This window comes from Hevea brasiliensis, chromosome 4 (assembly GCF_030052815.1).
Source record: "Hevea brasiliensis isolate MT/VB/25A 57/8 chromosome 4, ASM3005281v1, whole genome shotgun sequence".
Classification (NCBI taxonomy): domain Eukaryota; kingdom Viridiplantae; phylum Streptophyta; class Magnoliopsida; order Malpighiales; family Euphorbiaceae; genus Hevea; species Hevea brasiliensis.
In genome coordinates, this window is record NC_079496.1 from 115,476,550 (window position 1) to 115,499,974 (window position 23,425).

The 23,425-nt window shown below is 35.2% G+C and overlaps 2 protein-coding genes and 1 non-coding gene across 3 annotated transcripts; all 3 read right to left on the reverse strand.

Annotated features, from left to right (window-relative positions):
- Positions 1-2,572: 2,572 nt before the first annotated feature.
- Positions 2,573-8,930, reverse strand: LOC110657372 (uncharacterized). The gene is made up of 6 exons (XM_021814541.2): positions 8,458-8,930; positions 8,301-8,357; positions 7,085-7,238; positions 6,189-6,286; positions 6,015-6,080; positions 2,573-2,955 (listed from the first exon to the last, which is right to left on the reverse strand). Exons 1-6 carry the CDS (start codon positions 8,584-8,586, stop codon positions 2,917-2,919), a joined length of 543 nt encoding a protein of 180 aa, XP_021670233.1. The 5' UTR covers positions 8,587-8,930; the 3' UTR covers positions 2,573-2,916.
- A 453-nt stretch (positions 8,931-9,383) lies between these two features.
- Positions 9,384-13,964, reverse strand: LOC110671193 (thiamine-repressible mitochondrial transport protein THI74). Its single transcript, XR_009148386.1, has 8 exons — positions 13,450-13,964; positions 12,730-13,128; positions 11,693-11,908; positions 11,228-11,298; positions 11,027-11,128; positions 10,286-10,403; positions 9,910-10,045; positions 9,384-9,686 (listed from the first exon to the last, which is right to left on the reverse strand). It is a non-coding gene; the product is annotated as a thiamine-repressible mitochondrial transport protein THI74 (transcript).
- Positions 13,965-14,282: 318 nt separating this feature from the next.
- On the reverse strand, positions 14,283-22,599 carry LOC110671192 (monogalactosyldiacylglycerol synthase, chloroplastic). Its single transcript, XM_021833587.2, has 8 exons — positions 21,918-22,599; positions 21,395-21,567; positions 20,753-20,914; positions 20,530-20,671; positions 19,952-20,176; positions 19,217-19,279; positions 19,067-19,141; positions 14,283-14,747 (listed from the first exon to the last, which is right to left on the reverse strand). The coding sequence occupies exons 1-8, from the start codon at positions 22,425-22,427 to the stop codon at positions 14,511-14,513; spliced, it is 1,587 nt and encodes a 528-aa protein (XP_021689279.2). The 5' UTR covers positions 22,428-22,599; the 3' UTR covers positions 14,283-14,510.
- Between the last annotated feature and the right edge of the window lie 826 nt (positions 22,600-23,425).

The window sequence follows — 23,425 nt, forward strand, 5'->3', positions numbered from 1 at the left end:
GTACCTAATAGATACCCCTTTTATTCTAACACTCTCCATAAGATATCTCTTGGAACACTATCTTAAGCCTTCTCCAAATCGATAAAAATCATGTATAAATCTTTCATCGCATCTCTATATTTCTCCATTAAGCTTCTAATGAGAAAGATCGCTTCCATAGTTGAACGACCAGGCATGAAGCCAAATTGATTGGGAGAGATAGAAGTATCATGACATAGTCGATGTTCCATAACTCTCTCCCACAACTTCATAGTATGGCTCATGAGTTTAATTCCCCTATAGTTTGAGCAACTCTGTATGTCTCTCTTATTTTTAAAAAAAGGTACTAAAATACTCCTCCTCCATTCATTAGACATTTTCTTTGAATTTAGAATCCTATTAAAAAATTTAGTTAACCATGCCACTCCCATATCTCCTAAACAGTTCCACACTTCAACTAGGAATCATCGGGTCCACAGGCTTTACCCACTTTCATTCTCTTTAGCGCTTCCTTTACTTCTAAAGATCTAATCCTTCTAGTATAATTCACATTCTTTTCTATTGCTCTGTAGTCTATATTCACGCTATTACCATTTTGACTATTATTAAAGAGATCATCAAAATAATTTCTCTATCTTTCTTTAATGTTCTCATCTTTCACTAACACTTTTCCTTCTTTATCCTTAATGCACCTAACTTGATTGAGATATTGACATTTATTTTCTCTCCTCCTTGCTAATCTATAAATATCTTTCTCCCCTTCTTTAGTTCTAAGTTTCTCATATAAATTCAAAGGCCTGCGCTCTTGCTTGACTAACTGTCTTTTTTGCTTCTTTCTTTGCTATCTTGTACTGTTCATATGCCTCATTGTTATCACACTTAGGTAATTTCTTATACCATTCTCTCTTTCTCTTCACTGCCTTTTGTACTTCCTCATTCTACCACCATCTCTCTTTTGAGGGTGGTCCATGTCCTCTAGACTCTCCAAGTACTTTTCTAACTACTTCTCTAATCTTGGATGCCATCTGTATCCACATATCATTGGCCTCCATATCCAGCTTCTATGCTTCGGACTCGAGAAGCTCATTTTTGAACTTCACTTGCTTTACTCCTTTGAACTCCCACCACTTTGTTCGAGCTACACTTTTTCTTCTAACCTTACTTGAATTGTTCCTAAACTTGACATCCAAGACCACTAAACGATGTTGACTTGTTAAAGCCTCTCCCGGAATGACCTTACAATCCTTGTATAGAGCTCTATTTGTCTTCCTGGTTAAGAAGAAGTCAATTTGGCTTATATGTTGTCTACTTTTGAAAGTCACTAAATGTAACTCTCTTTTTATAAAGTAGGTATTTGCTAGTATTAGGTCATATGCCATAGCAAAATCCAGAATGTTTTTTCCCTTCTCATTTCAGTTGTCAAATCCAAAACCTCTGTGAACATTCTGATAGCCTTGCCTATCATTTCCTACATGTCCATTCAAATATCTACCGATGAAAACATTCTTTTCATTCGGTATGCTTTGCATTAAATCATCCATATCTTTCCAAAATCTTTGTTTACTATCACTATCTAATCCTATTTATAGGGTATAAGCACTAACTACATTTATTATTTCTCCTTCTAGTATTAGCTTTACTAGTATAATTCTATCTCTTACTCTTTTCACAGCTATTACAGCATCTTTCAACATTCTGTCTATGATTATGCCCACACCGTTCTTATTTCTCTCATTTCTGGTAAACTACAGTTTGTACTCTGAATTACTCACGTCTTTATTTCTCTCCTACCTATTTATTCTCCTGAATGCAAGCAATATTCATCCTTTTCTTTTCCAAGGTATCCACAAGCTCCATTAATTTTCCTGCAAGTGATTCAATATTTCAAGTACCAACCCTGATTCTCCTCATATCATGTTCCTTCCTAATTGATCTCCTTCTATGATATCTTCTATTGTTTTTTATGTCTATCTGATATTATATTCTACTATCTGTTCTATGGATTAACTTCTTTACCCATACCTATCCATGATGTGGGAACCCTTACTCATTTAACACCACACCCGAGCGCTAGTATGGCGCATCGCTTTCGGTGAATGACCTACACCCTTGCATATTTCTCACTACACGCACTCGGGCTCCGATGTAGCGCATCGTAAGTAGAGGACGGCCCAACGTTTATATCATTTAAATCCATATCATAAAATGAGACGAAATTTTACGCTGATCGTCACCTACTGAAATCTTCCTCCTATATCAGGACTTGAGAGGAAAAAAAAAATATATATATATATATATATATATATATATTATTTGATATATTATTTAAAAATAATTTAATTATTTAAATGTCCTTATAATTAGAACATATTTGAGGAGACATTTTTCTTACAGTTTCAACAATAGACCCATCATATCATCCACAAACCGAGTAAATTGGCTTCTTCCTTTATAATCCTCTTTCAATTCTTACAGAACAAAAAAAAAAAAATTCTCTTTCCAAATTCTTAGTAAAAACTACTACTTTGTTTCTTTGCAGAAGAATATAATCAATTTCTTTTTCATTGTAAATATTTATAATCCAGATATAATATGACTAAAGTATGAGAATATTGTCATTCAATGTCCAAGATAAACACAAACTTATCATCTGATAAATACTACTTCAGATCAGGGGTTTTTGTAAGAAACAAATATGGAGTTCATTAGTTGTTCAATAAGAAAAAGAAGAGAGAAGAGGAGGATGGCATTCTACATAAATCAAAGCCTATGGAGTAGAACAAATCAAAGCTTGTCAACCATGTCATCCTACATAAACAATCTGCAAGGTAAATTGTCCACGGTGCAACCCGCACATAACAGGCCATCAACCAAGAATTCCGCGTTTCTTTTACGCCTTGCCCTTCCCTTTGATCGTCAATGGCAAGAGGAACCACATTAATGTAGGGGAATGCCACCGCCCGAATATTCGACCTCCTGAGAATTAAACAATGAAATAATTCACAGTTAGACAAGGTTCAATAGCATTGTCCCTAGGTGATCAATTTCCTAGTCATGAACGCAAACTTCCTACAATACAACAAGAAAGAAAGATAAATAATCTAGAAAAACTTAAAACATAGAACAATGAAAAGAAAGGCACAAACATGAAAGAAAACTTAAATTAATTATTAAATATCGCGAAATAAAGCTCAAATCATCTAAAAAGCTTGGTCAGCCTTTGTGCATAGGAAAGTAGCAAATTGCAGAATACAATTCAATACTAACGACCTCTTTTGGCAATGTACTGAAAACCTCAGGAAAATGTTATATCTATTAAAACCTCTTAAACCAACAAGATACACAACATGGCCATGCAACATAAATCAGTGCAAATATATTCAACACAGATAAAAAGAGGATCATGTAATGAATACTAGTAAGGAGAATAAGGTTTGTAATTGTATGTGGAAGGGGTAAAATAGTGAGGGTGGTGTGTGGTAGTTGAGTAGTTGTAAAGATGTTACAGCTTTTTAGGAGAAGTCAAAACAGTTACAGTAGTTAGGAGTGTAAAAATACAGTATATCTGTATTAGAATAGGCTATTCCAAGAATCAATAAATAAGAATACTTTTCTCTCATCTTTGAATATTCTTTTCTCTTCTCATCCAATCTATTTCTTTTCTCATCCAATCTATCTGTTTTCTCATCTATTTCTCTCCCTATTTCTCTGTTTCACTTAGTTGGCAGGCTGGTATGTAACAATTTAGTATCAGAGCCTTGATTTGAGTTGGATTTGTTTTCAATATTTTCTGTTGGAGTCACAACTCTGGGCAGATTCATGGGAGTGTTGCAAACTTCCAGAATTCCAGGTTTTTCTCTGCTCCTCTCTTTCTCTCTTCTTTCCCTCTATTCTTTCTTTTATTCTTCCTCTCTGCCTGAAATTTCTTCCCTTTCTCACCTCAATTTCTTCTTCTTTTTTCTTACTTTCTTGAAATTCTTGAATCAAATTCTTTCTTCTTCTGTCACTTTCTAATTCTTTCTTTTATTCCCTTCTTTAATTTCTTATTTCCAGCATTTCAAGAAACCTGTTTCTTGAAATTCTTGAAAATTTTCTTCCTCTCCCTTGTTCTTCTCTCTTGCGAGCTGCCTTATTCTCTTTTTCCCTTCATCAAATTCTTCTTAATTTCCCTATTTTCAATTTCTTCAATGTTAGGGTTTCAAAATCAAGACCTGTTTTGTCAAATTCAAGAAACATCTGAAATTTAAAAAAAAAAAAAATCTTTCTTTTCTCTCAATCTTTCTTCCTTCTCTACAAAATATTTTCTTTCTATTTCTGTAATTTCTTCTCTATTCTTCTTTTCACAATTTTTCTTCTTCCTTTCTCTGTGATTTTCTTCCAATTCCAGTATCGATTCCTTACCCCTGCTCAGATATGATTTTCTTTTACTATTTTCCTCAAATTTTCTTGGAAGTAAAATACAATCAAAGCATCAAACCATGGGAGTACAATCTTGGGAACAAAAGGATCTTAAGGGAATGCTAGAAATTTTTGAAAGAAGAGTAACAGAACGCTTAGAGGAGTTGCTGTATCAAAAATGGAACAAATTAGATAAGTTGTTAGAAGAGCAAATAAAAAGGAGGGAAAAATTGTTTCAAGAGGCACAATCCAAAAGTCAATTTCAAGATTTAGAGCTGAGATCCCAAATTCCAGGGGATTTTACGGAAAATGAAAAGAAAACAGAAAATGTTGCAGCCTTTACTAATGAAGATGCATTGGAATTGTGTCTTGCAGAAGGAGGGGAAACATTACAACATCTGATGCAGGATTTTCTTCCTCATATGTCTAGCATAAATGAGGTTTTTGGGGAGGAGAATGATGAAGACATAGAAGACAACAATCATGGAACTGAAGTTTATAGGGGTGATGACAAGGAATTGGGAAAGACTAAGGACAGTGCTGCTAAGAAGGAAATTGTCCTTCTTGATGATAAGATTCATGGGGATGGAGATGTTAAGAAGTCGATTCAAAAGGAGGAGCAAAAATTTCAAATTCTTGAAGATTCCATTCAACAGAGTTTTGAGAATGATGTTAATGGTGCAAATGATGAGAATACAATAACATTACTGAAGCCTCCAGTAAAGTGCATATGAGGCAACTATACTATTCAATGGGGAGAATAGGAGCTGAATATGAAGTGGAATTCCTTTGCTCAATAAAACAAAGGATGATTTTGCCTCAGTTAAGAATGAAAGAAGTGTTGGAAGCTACACAATCTAGAGTCCAAAAACCTGAAATTTCTGGGAGCACTAGGAATGGATGGAGTTTACTAATTCAAGAGAACCATGATTGTGAGTTTTACTATTGTGAGTTCTTAATGTCCATAGAGGATAAATGGGAGTTATCAAGAAGGCTGAAGAAGAAGAAATTAATTTTGGAGAACATTGCATCTGTAATTCTTAAACAAGATGTATTTGAAAGAAGGAGAAGACAAAGAAAGAAAAATTACTATGACGAAGGAAACGAATTGACATTTTGGTGCTGGTTTATTGCACACAATCAATAATTTCAATGTTGCAGCACCACCCCCCCCCCCCCCCCCCCTCTATTCATTCTTGAGGACAAGAATGATTTCAAGGAGTAGGGAATGTAATGAATACTAGTAAGGAGAATAAGGTTTGTAATTGTATGTGGAAGGAGTAAAATAGTGAGGGTGGTGTGTGGTAGTTGAGTAGTTGTAAATATGTTATAGCTTTTTAGGAAAAGTCAAAACAGTTACTGTAATTAGAAGTGTATAAATAGAGTATATCTGTATTAGAATAGGCTATTCCAAGAATCAATAAACAAGAATACTTTTCTCTCATCTTTGAACATTCTTTTCTCTTCTCGTCCAATCTATCTGTTTTCTCATCTATTTCTCTCTCTTTCTCTCCCTATTCCTCTGTTTCACTTAGTTAGCAGGCTGTTATGTAACAGATCACATTTAAGTTAATTTCCCTTCTATTAAAAAAAAATGCTTCTTTACAAGTTGAACTTCTCAGGAAGATAAAACAAACCTGAGCAGGAGGCAAAGATGAGACCCAGTCAGATGCATGAGTTGGAAGAAGCCCCAATGTGTTAAGCTGCCAAAGTCAAATATACAGAACTCAATGTGATGAACCCTTTTCTGTTTTGCCATTCATTTTAGAAGGAATGATTTAGTTAGGAAAGGTAACGAAAATGAATCTTACCTTCCAAACACCCAGCGCCAAACCCCCCAAATTAAGAGCAATAAACAGCAACTTAGGCCCAAGAAGATCTATTTTACCGTCTTTGTATGGCTCAAAAACTGGAAAGAAAAGCAAAAGATAACGATTTAGCTTTGGATAAAAGAACTCTATGTGCACTGTAGAGTAGATCCAAATGTCAATTATCATGGGAACACTTTATAAACCTAGAACACTATAAGAGCAAGGTAGACACTAATGCTGATTGTGATGAGAAAAGAAAGAAATAAAGAAAGATATCACCTGAGAAACAAAAAGGAAAAGGACAAAGATTACCAGTAAAAACGGTACAAAGATAATTTGATTTACAAAAAAACTCAGGAGATAAAAAGATTATAAGAGAAGCATAGATTTCATTTGCCCAGCAGGACCAAAAAAAAAGGAGGAAGAAAACGCAAATAAATAAAAGGAAGAAGAATCGTGAACATCCTAATGATCATTCCTGTATATATTTAAAAATAACAGAAAAATCCAGCAGTTGATGTATGTTGTTACAATCTCTCCTTGATATACTTTTTGCAAAAGAAGAAAAGAAGGAGATTTGAAAGGCTCTAGTGCAGTGTAAAAGAATAGAATTCCCCAGGAAGAAAAAGGTGAAAACAAGAAAGGGGTGTGGGAGGGGGATTGGATTTTGAGTGAATGACATGGTTTCTTCCCAATGCATGCAGTAGTAGTCTTCATACCATAAATAACTAGACAGAGAACAAATGTTCAATTTGGTATCAACTATCTTTAAGAGGTGCAGCAGAAGATGAACTCATATGTAAAAATGAGTTCATAATAGATTGTGTGGGTGATCCTCTACCAACCCAACCCCTTAATTATAACAATACAGTAATAAATTGGAGTATATGACTTACCCTTCCCAACCCCTTGAAGAGCACTTATGGGCTGCCAAAGAGCTGAAAATGTAATACCAATGCTAAAAAGATGCACAGTACTTCCAGCCATCCACATCATGAATCCCATCATCAGCAAATTCTTGAAAGGTGCTTGTGCCACTTCCCAAGCTTTCTGTTCATACGTTATAAAGACACGTGTTAACCAACAATAAAATGATGATCAATCTGGTGATAATCATTTTATTTCATAACTCCACAGAAATATCAGAAACATGGAAACTGAGGCAATTTATGTTCAAGGAACAATATAAAGTTCTAGGAGAACCCCTATAACATGCATAAAACAAGAAGATTTCTCCTTTCTTTCATGTCTTTCTTCTTTGACCAGGCCAGGCATAATTAAAAATTTCTTTGATTTGCTTCAAGCATAAGAATTCAATACAAGGTTTTCTAACGCAAAACCTACTAATAATGGTGACTGATAACTCTCTCTCTCTCTCTCTCTCTCTCTCTCTCTCTCTCTCTCTCTCTCTCTCTCTCTCTCTCACACACACACACACACACACACACACAAATTCACTCATCACCCAACTTTGCTCTATCCCTCTCTCGCTCAGCCAAGCTGCTTAAGCCATCACTTTCAGGAATCAATAACCATACAAGAATTTTACAAAATGAAACCAGATTCTAAACAAATTGCTTAACTCCAGAAACCCATTAACTATTAACTTTTATTTTTCAGGAATCTATCCCCAAGTTTTAAGATGATCTGATTTGGATGAGGAAAAGACAAAGACAATACAAATATAAGAAATAATAAGCACATTGAAATTTGGCCTAATAATTCGTCAATTTGAGATTTAATTGGAAATCAGTAAAATCCTCTACCATCGAAAATAAGGCGGTTGTAAACAATTGTAAGCATTTATGCCAGCTTCAAGATTATAATAAACATTAGATATTAGACAACCATATACTTGAATCACCGAATCATATATTCATAAGACACTCCTCAAAGCTCAAGCCTTGACATGGTAAAGTTGCTGGTTCATAAAAGTTGCTTCAATCACCAAAAATCCATCCCATAATAGTAGGTCTGGAGGAGGACTATATAATATTTCTAGTTTATTTCTTTTTTTTAATTAACCAACTCTGCATCTATCTATCTAGAAACTAGAAGCAAAAACAATTCAAGAACTCAAAAACGAGATCAAATAAGAAGAGGAAAGCTAACCTGAGCTTTCCAATTAGCTTCAGCATCCTTTTTTTGCTTAGTTACAGTGGATTCGTCCTGAATACATTCACATAACCCAAAAAAAAAAAATTGAGAACTAAGGCAAGCAGATAAAAAGATGGGAATTGGATGGGAATACAAAATAAATTGCCAAAACCTGATCTTGAGAAGCGCGAGAGAAACCAGGAGGATCGGGGAATTCCCGAGAAGAAGGAGCTGTTGAATTGTCAGTGAAATCGACAGCCCATCTACGGCCCGAACCCATTACAGCTTTTCCTTTGTCCATGTCTCTTGAGACGTTATTCGAAGAAGAAGAAGATCAATAGATAATGCAGCAGAGGTCTCTTCAGTCCCTTCCCTCTTTCACACTCAACTGGATCCAATCCACCAATACTCTATTTATTATTTCCTGTGGGAATATCCTTCCATTAAATGACTTAATTTTCAACAAAAATTTTAAGGAAATTGCAAATTATAAATTTCTTTTTCAAATAAAATTGTTAGGAATATTTAATATTTACAATTTAAAAAAAAAATTAACTATTCTAAGAAAAAGAATTCTCTATAATATGTTATTATATAAAATTATTTTAAAAAATTTTATTTAATAATTAGTTATACTATTTATGAAATAATACCTAATACACAGATTATCTTCTCTTTTAATCCCACCCCACCACACATTACGAAAAAACCAAATCAATAGTTGGGTGACTAGCAGAAATTTTCTAATAATTAATCTTTTTTTTTGAAAAAAAATCAGTTTTACTTCAAAAATAAATCAGATCAACTAATTTTAATCTAATTCAAAATTAATTTCTATTAAGCTGATACACACTAATTTTAATTTGATTTCAATTCTAAATTACATTAATCCATTAGATAGATTTCAATTTCATTTTCATTAGACTCAAAAGAAGAAAATATTTTCCTTACAAAAAAAATATTGAATTTAAAAAAAAAATTGAATAATTTTTAGAAAAAAAACTAATTTTCTCCATTCAAAGGACAAGTTATTTCTCCATCGATACCATTCCTTCTAGGCTTTAGAATTGGCAGAGCAGGCATGAGAAAACCTTAATAGGAACAGAACCATTATCCAGTGGTATTGCAATTTATTGCATTTTCAGAAGGAATGGAATTCAGATGACATTCAAAAACTGCATTAGCAAAGTGAATACATAACAGTCTAGCTTAGCAGGGCCACCTCATAAAAAGCAAACAACCATTTATTGTAACATTCTAAAACAGGTTCATCATTCAAGATTTGGTGTACACTCTCCCCATTTACAGGATTATGCTTCTTGGAAGAGTTCATGACTGCTATAACTCCCTCTTGAGTGAAAATTTGTCTGAAATGTTGGCTATAATGAAACCTGCAAAAACCTGCGTCCGATAAACTGGGTTAATCAAGTTTGGTTAAAAGTAATTGAATTGTAACTTGATAGAATCACCAAAACTAGTGTTAGTTCTAAGGCCTTAAAAAGATGCAGCCAAGGATTTGAGGCAGAAAAAAATTTAACTACATCATGTTAAAGGTGTCCGTGTAATGATGCTGTTACAGAAATTGCAAAATAATAGCAACAATAATAAGCAGCAGCATATTAACCTGAATACATCCGGAGACGTAGATTGCAGAGTAGTGACGGCCATGTATAACCATGTCAGCTACCATTGCAAGGGGTATTGTCAAGGAAACGCCCAATGTCGCAACCAGCGGAGTCGTCCAAATCACAGAAAGTGCCCTGCATCATTGCAGCAAATATAAAAACAATCTTCTTGCCAGACAATAAACAGTTAATTTCAGCACCATTTATTGCCAGTTCTAATTTTGATTGAGAAAGATTTTGCCATTTAACCAAGTAAGAAATATAAGTGCCCACTGTTTTTGTTTCTCATATTAGATTTTCAATATGAAAATCAAAACATGTTGAGTCATCACAGTGTCCAATCAAGCAAAAATAATTGGCAACTGTGGAACATACCACAAGTAATCTGACAGAACACTCCCTATAAAGCCATTTAACAGCAAAACTTCGCCAACATATGTTGAATCTGGGAACCTGAATGCTGGTTCAATCCCCACAGCATTCAGTGGAAACACTGCAAGGAACAATATTACTATGAAATGTACAACTGTAGAAGAAATACAGGAAGGAACTATGAAAATAAGAAATGGGATTTAGAGCAAGATCACAACCCCAGGTGCCCACAAAAGAACAAGAAAAGGAATAAAAATACAGGGAAAAAAAAAGGATGAGAACAAGGGGTAGCAAGATAAGATTAGGAAAAATTGAAGATTTTTGATGCTGCATATCAATTAGAAACTACTATATGGCTTCCATCACTAATGATTTGACTGTACCAGAGAAAAATCATGTGCTCCTGATCAACCATAAAACAACAATTAAGGTACATATCAAAGTAAAATCTAACCTAAATATAGTGTAAAAAACATTAGAGAATAATTATTGGTACTTTTGAGTTGGAGAAGCCTGGACAGCAGATTACAGTTGCCAAATTAGAGGTTTGAGAAACCTTAATCACTGAACTCTTCCCAACATTTCATGATAAATTTATGGAATTTTAAAAATTCCTCTTTATCTTTCAATTGATAGGCTACATGTTGAAACTTCATAATATTAACTCTCAGATTATAGTTCTCATGCATGTGTTTTTCAGACGCAATTGATGGGCATAAAAGCTTGTAACTTTTAACTACTTACAAAGCCACCAAAGCCCAAGAAGGGTGAAAAGACCAATATAGCCCAAGAACTTTTGCATATCAACCTTCTCACCTTCTGATCCAGCACATCTCTTGAGCAACACTGCATTTAATAGGCCGGTTAAGAAAGCTATATCAGAAACAACCAGATAAAATTAAATTGATCATAGTTGCCATCAAAATCATATATCATCTATGTAACCTGTAAATAAGCCAGATGATATTGCTGAGAAAAGGCCAAATATGTCCCCCATGATTGAATGCCTTCTTGCCCTTGGAAACATGAATAAGGACATAGTTTTAAAAAATGAAAAAGGAAAAACAATAAGAGGAAGAAAGAAGGAAAGGATGGGGGAGAATGCATTACCTATATAAGATCATAATGAAGCTGAGTCCAGGGACCACATTCCCCCACCCCCACCATTATTTCAAGAAATTGAACCCAAGATTTTTACCATAACCCTGGGTTTGGCATTCACATGTTGTTTGTAGATTACAGATAATTTATATGTATCTAAATAAAATTTCAGGTGCAAGTAAACATCTCCTCATTGTATCAATAACAAATCAGGTATTACTCATATAGAGTGGTGGGAAGGGAAAAAGAGAAGCTATGAAGACTTAAATGGGAAATTGCAGCTGCTACATTTTTGACACAATAACTTACTCAGAAACGCTCAGCATTTCATCTGTTGCTGAAGTTTTTCCAACCGTGGTCATGGCTACACCAGCCATGCTGATAAAAATAGCGACCAACTTGGTAACATTTATGGAGTCCTGGCCAGGCAAAACTCCAAAGAAAACAGTAAAAAGCGCCAGAAGTAGAAGTTAAGACAGTCGTACTTGCAACACTTGCATTTGCTAAAGCTGAGTTTGATAGATACTGCATTATGAAAGTAACTAAAATAATTATACAACATGTTTAGAAAAGGAACTTGATGACTGCCATCCTAAAGAAAACTATGAAATCAAAGTTAAAAAAAAAAAAGTATCTATGAGAAGAAAGAAGATCCACACTACATGCAAGATATCAAACCCAGATCAGTTTGCCACTTCTCCAATTAAACATGCGTATTAGAAAATAAAAGGCATAACTGATTCACGGCAAACAACTGAATAGAATATTTAGGAGCATATGCTTCTCGTACAGTTGGTCAAATAATGAATTATCAGGTCTATTAAGATTATCCATGAGAATCAGTTTTGCCAATTCAGCAGCCATTCTTACGTAACTAGTCAGCATTTATGATGGAACTACATCACTGGTCAGCAGATTTATGATGGAACTAATGTTGAATCACTAGAAAACATATGAAATGAGAAAGGCTATCAGATGATCTTAAATTGTAAATAATTTGCGAATTATGTTTCTCGGTTAACAAAATTAGAACTTCACCCATCTGTTGCAATACTGATTTATCAGTAAGAAAACCATGATTTTCTGAGCCAAGGAGTTTATTTAAATTTGACTGACTCCCATTCACTGTCAATAATAAAAGTAAAGTACCTTAATCTTTAAACCCATAAATAATAAGAAAAGAAGGGTTCCACTTAGTTGGGAAGATTAATTGCATAGTTTTTAAATGGTAATGCCTTCTCCTTTTCTTTCTGGTAGCTATGAGCAATATGCCATTGATTACCCCATCAAGCTCCTTTGCAAGACCAGTGTCTCCTAAAGAATGGATGATGGATGAACCAAATTACCTCTGTTACAAACCAGATTGGAGCAAGACATAAACTGCACTTGGCAACTTCCACTGAACTAAGTTTGCAATTCCGTTGAAGCAAAGAAGGTTCTTCTTCCCCTTTTTTCACGATCACAGGCCACCCCTCCTCCCTTTCACTGAGAGGGTCCTTGTCAGTTACTAGGCAGCAACTGGCTTCAGTCTCTGGCTCTTGGTACATATCATTGATTGTAAGCGGAATATCAAGTCCAGTAGAAGAGCTAGTAATAGAACTGCCATTGTAGATGTCCTTTAACAAGTAAGTGTGGAATAAACTACAGAACCAGTCTTTCATAAACGCTATGGGTAGAAAGACCACCATAAGAGACGCTCCAAGATATGTGAGTGCAAATGGCTGTCTGTACTTTTCATAGATATTCTGTAGAAAACAAGAAACGGAAGTCCAGATTTTTATAATTAGTAGATATATAACAATCACTAAACATATACTAGTTAAAAGAAATTTGTCATTAACAAAAGAAAGAAACATGAGAACTGAAAAGACTGCAGAAGCAAAAGTACAAGGATATGTGCATTCAAAGATTCAATTGTTTTGGTTCCCATCAATGAGAATACATAATAATAATAATAATAATTTTAATAAACGCCCTCTCATTTTTTCTCTCCTCCTCTTGGCAAACGAACACAATATGAAGAATCAAAGATAGAAAAGGGAGAAGACACGATTAAAGCCAAATACCTGAGTGACCTCGGCAGAAGCAACCCATATAAACACAACTGAGCCAATCAATCCCAACCCAGCTTTATATTTCCACCCCATTGCCTAAAATGCCAACAAAACCAGAGAATTCTCAGTATAATGAAAAATGACCCCAAATGTGAACTGGGTAATCTTGAATTTGCCAAAAAAATCTTCAACTTTCGAGATGATCAGGGCACTAGAAAGAAAAGGAGATCCATGACATGTACATGGTTCTTGTTTGTTGAAGGTTGAAAAGAAAAGCAGCAACAATCTTGCATTTAACTAGCGCTTCTCAGATGTTTTTTTGTCGTCAGCAGCAGGTTATATTAACGCGACAAATGGTGGAGTTTTGGCGATACCCTTTTCCAGCTCTCGGATGACGTGGCAGCCGTTGAGATCCGTTACCGCAATCAATTCCTTGTTGACGTGTCACAATCGGAACCACCTCGCGTACACTTCGGCGACTGGTGAATATTTTTTTAATAATTATATTTAATCTTTCGTTTGTATTGATGAGAGTGAGGATGAGAGAAAAGTGTAATAATCTAAACAAATAAGGAGTATAATAATATTATACCATGTGAAACTATGATAAATCATCACCCAAATAAGAGTAAAGAGAAAATTTTTATTTTGTTTTTTAATAATTTAATCTTAAAAGTTTTTATTCCATGAATTAATATATAAATTTTACTTTATCATCAATTAAAATGTGAACATAATAAAATATTATTAATAAATTATATTTTACAAATGTTGTGTGTTAGACAGCACAGCAATCGTTTCAAGGGATCAAAATTGAATTTCATTTCATCCACCGAAAATTAGAATTGAATTCACAGAGTTAAACAAGTTTATTTTGCCCATTGAGGCATAATTATAAATAGGCTCAAAAGACGAATGATAAGATTGAATCATAAGCAATGTTTTTGTTTCTGTTCTAATAATGAAAGCTTTCCTTTTTTTCACAATAGAATACCCATCACCTAATAAGCGCACTATACATGGTAATTGAGCTCCTATCAAAATTGATTGCTCTGAGAGAGAGAGAGAGAGCGCTAAGGGGTACAGGAATACTGGGGCACTAAATTTCTCTGTCTAACCAGCTCATCAAGATCATGAACAATCTTGAACACAGCTTCTGGTCTTGCTAGCTTCAAGGCATTTTGTGACATGGCCTTAAGCTCATCTGCTTTTGGACCAAACCACTGACCAACAATGCTTGCAATTTCTTTTGGTGACTTAGAAAATTTCCCACATCCATTTTCCACCACATAAGGCACGTTCCCTACTTCCTGCATTTTCCATCAACGGTACATGGTTATCAGAGAATGGGGAGGTAGTGAATAAGGAAATGCTGATTTAATAGGAAAATATGTGCAGAAAAATCATTCTCATCATCCATTCATGTAGTTAGAGAATACATTATGCAGTTTCCTTGCACATGGTTTCAGAAAACAAAACTCCTTTTATGGGATGCAACTAAGAACCAAATTATGTTAAGTAATTTCTTAAATTTATGCAAGATTTAACATGAGAGAGGTGACAAGATATGCAATGAAGGCCCTCACTAATTGGAGAATAACCAAGCATAAAATAATGGTCTCACATTAGCCTAGATTCAGTATCAAACCTTGTCGTCTCAACCACAAAAACTTTCAATCATTCCTAGAACCTTAAAACTTTTAAGTGAATGAAACTCAACTCAACTCAACTCAATTAAGCCTTTATCCCAAAAATTTGGGATCGGCTATATGAATTCGCTTTCTCCACTCTGAACGATTTTGGGTTAAATCCTCAGAAATGTATAATGCTTCTAGGTCATGTTGTACTACTCTCCTCCAAGTCAATTTAGGTCTACCCCTTTTTTTCTTTCTATCCTCTAACCTAATGTGCTCTACTTGTCTGACTGGAGCCTCCGTACGTCTACGCTTCACATGACCAAACCACCTCAATCTCCCTTCTCTCAACTTATCTTAAATTGGCAACACTCCTACCTTTTCTCTAATACTCTCATTTCAAACTTTATCTAGTCTAGTATGGCCACTCATCCACCTTAACATTCTCATCTCTGCAACTCTTATCTTAGATGAATACGACTCTTTCAGTGCCCAACACTCACTACCATATAACATAGCCGGTCGTATGGCTGTACGGTAAAATTTCCCTTTCAATTTATTAGGAATCTTACGATCACATAAAACTCCCGTGGCATGTCTCCACTTTAACCATCCGGCTTTAATCCTATGACTAATATCCTCCTCACATCTCCCATCTACTTGAAGGACTGAGCCTAGATATTTAAAGTGATTACTTTGGGGCACTATCACTCCATTCAAACTAACTCCTTCCCTATCACCAGTTTGGCCTTCACTGAACTTGCAATGCATGTATTCTGTCTTTGTTCTACTTAACTTAAAACCCTTTGACTCTAGAGTACTTCTCCAAAGTTCTAGCTTTCTATTAACTCCTTCTCGTATCTCATCTATCAGAACAATATCATCCACAAACATCATGCACCAAGGAATACTCTCTTGTATATGTTTCGTCAGTTCATCTAAAACTAATGTAAAAAGGCAAGGGCTTATGGTTGATCCTTGGTGTAATCCAATTGAGATCGGAAAATCTCTTGTGTCCCCTCCCACTGTGCGCACAATAGTAGTTGCTCCTTCATACATATCTTTCAATACTTGTATATACCTAATAGATACCCTCTTTTGTTCTAACACATTCCATAAGACCTCTCTTGGAACACTATCATAAGCCTTCTCCAAATTAATAAAAACCACGTGTAGATCTTTCTTCACATCTCTATATTTTTCCATCAAGCTTCTAATGAGAAAGATCGCTTCCATAGTTGAACGACCGGGCATGAAACCAAATTGATTGAGAGAGATAGAAGTATCATGACGTAGTCGATGCTCCACAACTCTATCCCACAACTTCATAGTATGGCTCATGAGTTTAATTCCCCTATAGTTTGAGATGTCTCTCTTATTTTTAAAAATAGGTACTAAAATATTCTTCCTCCATTCATCAAGCATTTTGTTTGAGTTTAGAATCTTATTAAATAATTTAGTTAACCATGCCACTCCCATATCTCCCAAATACTTCCACACTTCAATTGGTATTTCATCGGGTCCACAGGCTTTACCCACTTTCATTCTCTTAAGTGCTTCCTTTACTTCTAAAGATCTAATCCTTCTAGTATAATTCACATTCTTTTCTATTGTTCTATAATCTATATTCACGCTATTACCATTTTGACTATTATTAAAGAGATCATTAAAATAATTTCTCCATCTTTCCTTAATGTCCTCATCTTTCACCAACACTTTTCCTTCTTTATCCTTAATGCACCTAACTTGATTGAGATCTTGACATTTCCTTTCTCTCCTCCTTGCTAATCTATAAATATCTTTCTCCCCTTCTTTAGTTTCAAGTTTCTCATATAACTTTTCAAAGGCCTGTGCTCTTGCTTGACTAACTGCCTTTTTTGCCTCTTTCTTTGCTATCTTGTACTGTTCATATGCCTCATTATTATCACATTTAGGTAATTTCTTATACCATTCCCTTTTTCTCTTCACTGCCTTTTGTACTTCCTCATTCCACCATCATCTCTCTTTTGAGTGTGGTCCATGTCCTTTAGACTCTCCAAGTACTTTTCTACCTAATTCTCTAATCTTTGATGCCATCTGTATCCACATATCATTGGCCTCCATATCCAGCTTCCATACTTCAGAATCGATAAGCTCATTTTTAAACTTCACTTGCTTTACTTCTTTGAACTCCCACCACTTTGTTCGAGCTACACTATTTGTTCTGACCTTACTTGAATTGTTCCTAAACTTGACATCCAAGACCACTAACCGATATTGACTTGTTAAAGCCTCTCCTGGAATGACCTTGCAATCCTTGCATAGAGCACTATTTGTCTTCCTAGTTAAGAGGAAGTCGATTTGGCTTCCATGTTGCCCACTTTTGAAAGTCACTAAATGTGACTCTCTTTTTATAAAATAGGTATTTGCTAGTATTAGATCGTATGCCATAGCAAAATCCAGGATACTTTTTCCCTCCTCATTTCGACTGCCAAAACCAAAACCTCCATTAACATTTTCATAACCTTGTTTATCACTTCCTACATGCCCATTCAAATCTCCACCAATGTAAACATTCTCTTCATTCGGTATGCTTTGCATTAAATCATCCATCTCTTCCCAAAACCTTTGTTTACTGTCACTGTCTATTCCTATTTGTGGGGCATAAGCACTAACTATATTTATTGTTTCTCCTTCTAGTACTAGCTTTACTAGTATAATTCTATCTCCTACTCTTTTCACAGCTATTACTGCGTCTTTCAATGTACTGTCTATGATTATGCCCACTCCGTTCTTGTTTCTCTCCTTTCCGGTAAATCACAGTTTGTACCCTGAATTACCCACTTCCTTACTTTTCTCTCCTACCCATTTAGTCTCCTGAATGCAAGCAGTATTCACCCTTCTCCTTTCTAAGGTATCAACAAGCTCCATTAATTTTCCTGTAAGTGATCCAACATTCCAAGTACCAACCCTGATCCTTCTCCTATCCTGCTCCTTCCTAATTGGTCTCCTTCTATGATATCTTCTATTGTTTTCTATGTCTATCTTGTGTTCTGTTTCACTATTTATTCTACTATCTGTCCTATGGACTAACTTCTTTACCCACACTCGTCCATGATGTGGGAACCCTTGCTCACTTAACACCACACCCGGGCGCCGACATGGCGCGTTGCTTTCGGTGAACGCCCTACACCCGGGCTCCGATGTAGTACGTCGTTAGTAGAGGACGCCCCAACGTTTATATCATTTGAATCCATATCATAGAGTGTGACGAAATTTTTACGCTGGTTGTCACCTACCGCAACCCTCCTCCTTTGTCCGGGTTTAGGACCGACTAAGCGCAAACTACTTAGGCGGAGTTTTAAGTAAATGAAACTATATCGGATAAATACTGAATAGAGAAATTAGTACTTTCATATGCTTAATTTTCTCCATCCACAACTTCCTAATTTCAAGGAGCACACAGCTTATTATACTGCTCATTAATAAGCCTAATTTCTTTCTTCAGCTTCAAAAATTTAAGATGATTGAAACATTTGAGGAATTCTAGAATAGGGTTACGACGCAGGTTTTTTTTTTTTTTTTTTTTTAGGGGGAGGGGGGGGGGGGGAGAGAGGCGGGGGCGGGTGTGGGGGGCATGCTCCAAAACAGTCCAGAAACGTCTCCAAATGTAAACATGTTTTAACTTCCTTTTTTTGTAAAAATACAGCTGTAGATTGAGTTTTAGATGCTTTCCTATTTCATTTAGAATTAGCTTTTATTTTCCTATTTTATTTGGGATTTATTTAATTTTCCTATTCTAATTAGTAGGATTCCTATTTTGGATGTAACTAAATTGGATTTATATTTTCCTATATTAGGTTTAAGAGATCAAATCTCTATAAATAGCCCTTAATTCCATGTATTTTCAGTTTTTGAGATTTGATTAATAAAATTCAGCTGAAATTTTCTCTCAAATACCTTAGTGTATTGTGTGTGTGTTTTATTCAGCTTCACGCTACATCAAGTTAACTTACTTGGCCAGCAATGTAATCATTCAAGATTATAGGGAGACCTCGTATCATTGCTTCTGCAATTGTCCCAGGGCCAGCCTGCAGAAGAGAAACCTTTAGTTGATGGCAGATAATGTACCCAAAAAATTACCATATTGTCATGAAAGAAGTTACCTTTGTTATAATGCAGTCACAAGCACCCATACATTCCTCCATTTTAGTGACAAACCCCTTCACCTATATCATGGAACTTCTTTAGTACTTTATAATTCTTTGTGGTTGACTACAAATGCATCTGTGTATATGCTTAATCTATTATGAAACAATGCTTTAATCTTATTCCCAGGTTATCACCAACCTCATCACCTATCTACAGCAGTAAGATGATGGACGTATAGTATCACCAATTATTATAACATCAAATGAATGTGGGAACTCAAAAGTGGGCCATTATTGAATTCATACGAAGAATGACTGCATGATTCTTGAAATTCTTTGGAAATTTACCCCAAAAGGAACAAGAGTGAAAGGGAGATGAGGGGAGGAGGGCGCCAAACAAGCTGGAGATGTACACCTGGTACTTCCAAAATTATTGGGAATTGACAATTTTAAATGTTTTACTTTTTATATTATAAAACTCAGCCCAACTAAACCTTGGTCTCTAACTAGTTCAGGTCGGCTGTATTATACATACAATGAGGAAAATAAAATTTTTCTAGGTCAAGATGATTTGTTCACCATCAAATGTCCTAGACAAAACAATTGTCAATTATGCAAGGGGCAGACAGAAGAAGTAGAATAAGACATTCAATCGCTGATAGCAAAAAAAAAAAAAAGCAAGATATGAAGTTCAATATGCAATTTGTGATAGAAGATTCTGGTTGGGACTATAAGAGGACAGATCAATACCTGGACAGGAATCTTCCAATCAATCGAAAGCAATCTGTTGGCCAACTTTTTGTTGCGGCCACATATCACCAGAACCTGACCTATTGGCTCACCAAGATTCTCATCATATAAAGAATCCCCAAGTGCCCGTGCAGTTGCCTCAATGGGACCCATCCCCTCCCCTCCTCCCATTAATAGCACAGCTGGAAGATCTTCATCCATTCCTAGTTCTCGCCTTAGTTCATGCTACAATATTAGAAACGGTATCCTAAGGTAAGTAAATAAACATCTATGTCAACATCACATCAAGACAAAGTTTGACATTAATTAGGAAGAACAAATGAGTTGAAATTTACTGGTTGATACTCTACTAGTTACAGTTATTAGATTGAAGATCTTGCTTCTAGACTCTACTAATTCAGAACTATGGCATTTTGCTTCTAAAAGTGTATGAAAAACAACTCCCAGCACATGCAGTCAGCCAGTCACAGTGACCACATGGTATTCAACAAACTATATGTTGCATCAGAATATGTAATAGAGACCAAAGACGTATCAACATCTCAGAGTTCAAAGTATCAGCCAAAATGATCACAAACCTTTGGTCGAACAGGCTTAACAAATGAAGGCCGCACTGGAAGGCCATAAACCTTAATTTGGGAAGGCTGAAGCCCAGCTTTTAATGCCCTCTTTGCCACATCTGTTGTTGGGCAATAGCATCTTGTGACAAGCTTATGAAACCTAAACCTCAAAATATAGAAGATCAAAACTATGCCATGAATAAGATATCATTAAATCATAATGTACATATACAAAACCAACCATGTAGGATGACAAGTGCTTAAATCTGTGACTACTGTTGTGAACACTATCTTCTGCAAAAGACCCTTTGCCCTCAATATACGAAGAGGAACGTGTTGCATAAGTGGATGTACACTGATAATAACATCAGGCTGGTATTTCATCAGTCCTTTTGCCACCTCACTACAAGAATAGACAAAATAAGGGTTAAGTGAGAATAGCATAGCATACTAGCACAAAACCATCCCCAACAATACAATTTAGGATGAGGAATAACAAAGGAAACTGATTCATAGAGTTCACTATTTATTGTTTTTAATTGATACTTTCATCTTGTATCACTAAGCATATTGGGGTAATTCAGTAATCCTCATGGCTGAAATTTTCAACTTGCTAATTTATGTTCTAACCACTAGTTGAGCACTTCAAAAATAGGTGGGCATAGGGCAACATAGAAGCCAATTACTTATGGAGGTATGGTCAACCCATGAAGAACGAGATAAAAAGTCAAAACAAATATGACATTGGTACTAGAAATGTTAGGTCTACACAAACTATATTATGAGGCTTGAAACATGGAAGCAACATATACATACTACATCACATTGAAACCAGAAAAACAAACCAATGGATATTTATCTGAAGAAAGCAAGAAAGTCTCACCGGGCTATAAAAGTAGAAGTCGCAGCAAAATTCGATTGGTGGATCACACGAGGCGCAGACCCATAATATGTCATCTTCCACAATGGCCCATGTTTCACCAGGAAATTATAGCTCCTAGGCAATTGATTAAATGGCCAAGGTGTATGCTCTGACCATAAATCAGTAATGAACACCTGCAAGACGCACTCTTAATATGCAGAATACATATATAAACACCAAGTAAATCTTTTGCCCCAAGAATACAATAAACAGCGAACAACCTAGGGGAAAAATCATAAGGCAAAAATATGAGGAAAAAGAAAAAATGCAATTCAAAATATTTTGTTTTGCATAACGATTCACATGACCAAATATAAGCAACCCAGTTAATATAAAGTTGCATTACACTAGTTCAATGCAAATTTCCGTTTCATCAGGTTCCTAGTTATGAAAAGCACTTCCATTTTCTTTCCATAGTTCAATTGATCAAACAAAGAAACAGCAATTGAAACGAATCCATATCCCATCAAAATTTAAAACTAACCTGATAGTCGTCACCAAATTCTTCATTAAACGCTGCCTTGATAGCCTCTGCAGAGGCTCGATGGCCACCCCCGGTGTCACTCATCAAAATGAGAACCTTTTTGGGGCTCTCGGCCTCTGCACCGTTCAAAGGTAAGCCCCCTTCTACCAAAACACCACATCCATCATCTCTCAAACCACTGCTATTATCACCGTTACTATCTCCAGAATCAACGCCAACGGAAGCAAACCCAATTGGGATTCTCTGACAGTGAAATCTAATGACCCTATCGAACTCACTCCAAATCCTTTTAACACTCGAAGTTCCCCGACTACCGAAGCTCAAAGAAGCAGCCACTTTGCGCTTTGTTTGCCCAACTGAACAATCGAAAAACAAATAATTTGACTTAAACGAAGAGTACCCATTTGAATTTTTGCTCTGAAAAGCTGTGTTAAAGGCAAAACGACCCAATTGGCCTGCAAAATCAAAAACGGGACCGGACTCCTGGGTTACCGTGGAAGCTTGACGCATGGTGAGAGTGATGTAATAGATAAGGTGCTTAGGGATCACTAATCAAACCATTCTGGTTATTTATCAGGCGAAAACAAATGGATTTTAGCTATACAGCAAGAAGTAAACAGAAAGTAAAAAATTGGACATTGAGAGAGAGAGAGAGAGCGAGAGAGGCTAGAATACAAATGATGGTGAAGATTGTGGGCTTTAGAGAGAGAAAATGGAGTGGGCGTTTAGCGGCCACAGAGAGAGGATTTAGAGAAGAAGTGTAGATTGTGGGAATGCAAATAATGCGATGCTCTTTGGAAGGACCGACAAATTGGGTGAGAGAGACAGAGCAGAGGGGCTACCAATTGGAGTAATTCCACGATTCCTCGGTGATTTCATATAGAAATAGTAGGGGAATGGCAGTCTGTTTTGGAAATTTCTTACTATGCTACAATATTCATAAATCTAGTTTTTCCTTAAAAGAAAATTACACATTTAGCCAATTTGAAATTAGAATTCTATATTTATAAATAGATCTTATCACATTTTTAGATAAGATTTATCATAATATTAAATAATATGTCAATTACATATCAAATGTGTAAATTTTTTCTTTTAGAATTTATTTTCATATTTGTGTGACCGACTTTTATCTTTATCATTTAGTTTAAAATACACACTTACACGATACACAATATACTTAAAATAATAATTTCATATAATTTTATTAAATAAATTTTTAAAAAACTAAAAGTAGATAAAATACATAAAGACATTTATAAAATTTGCTCGTCTCATAAATTAATCAAACAAATATAAATCCTAACTAAATAAGAAATTTGAATTTAATAAAATAGGAAATAACTAAATTCTAATTAAAATAAAATGAGATAAAATCTCAATTTAAATAAAAAATATTAAAAATAAATTGTAAAATATTAAAACTTGGTAAGAAGTGCTTGCAGTCATACATTTTATTTTTATATTAAATTAAATTAATTTGTTATATTTATTAATTGAGTCATAAT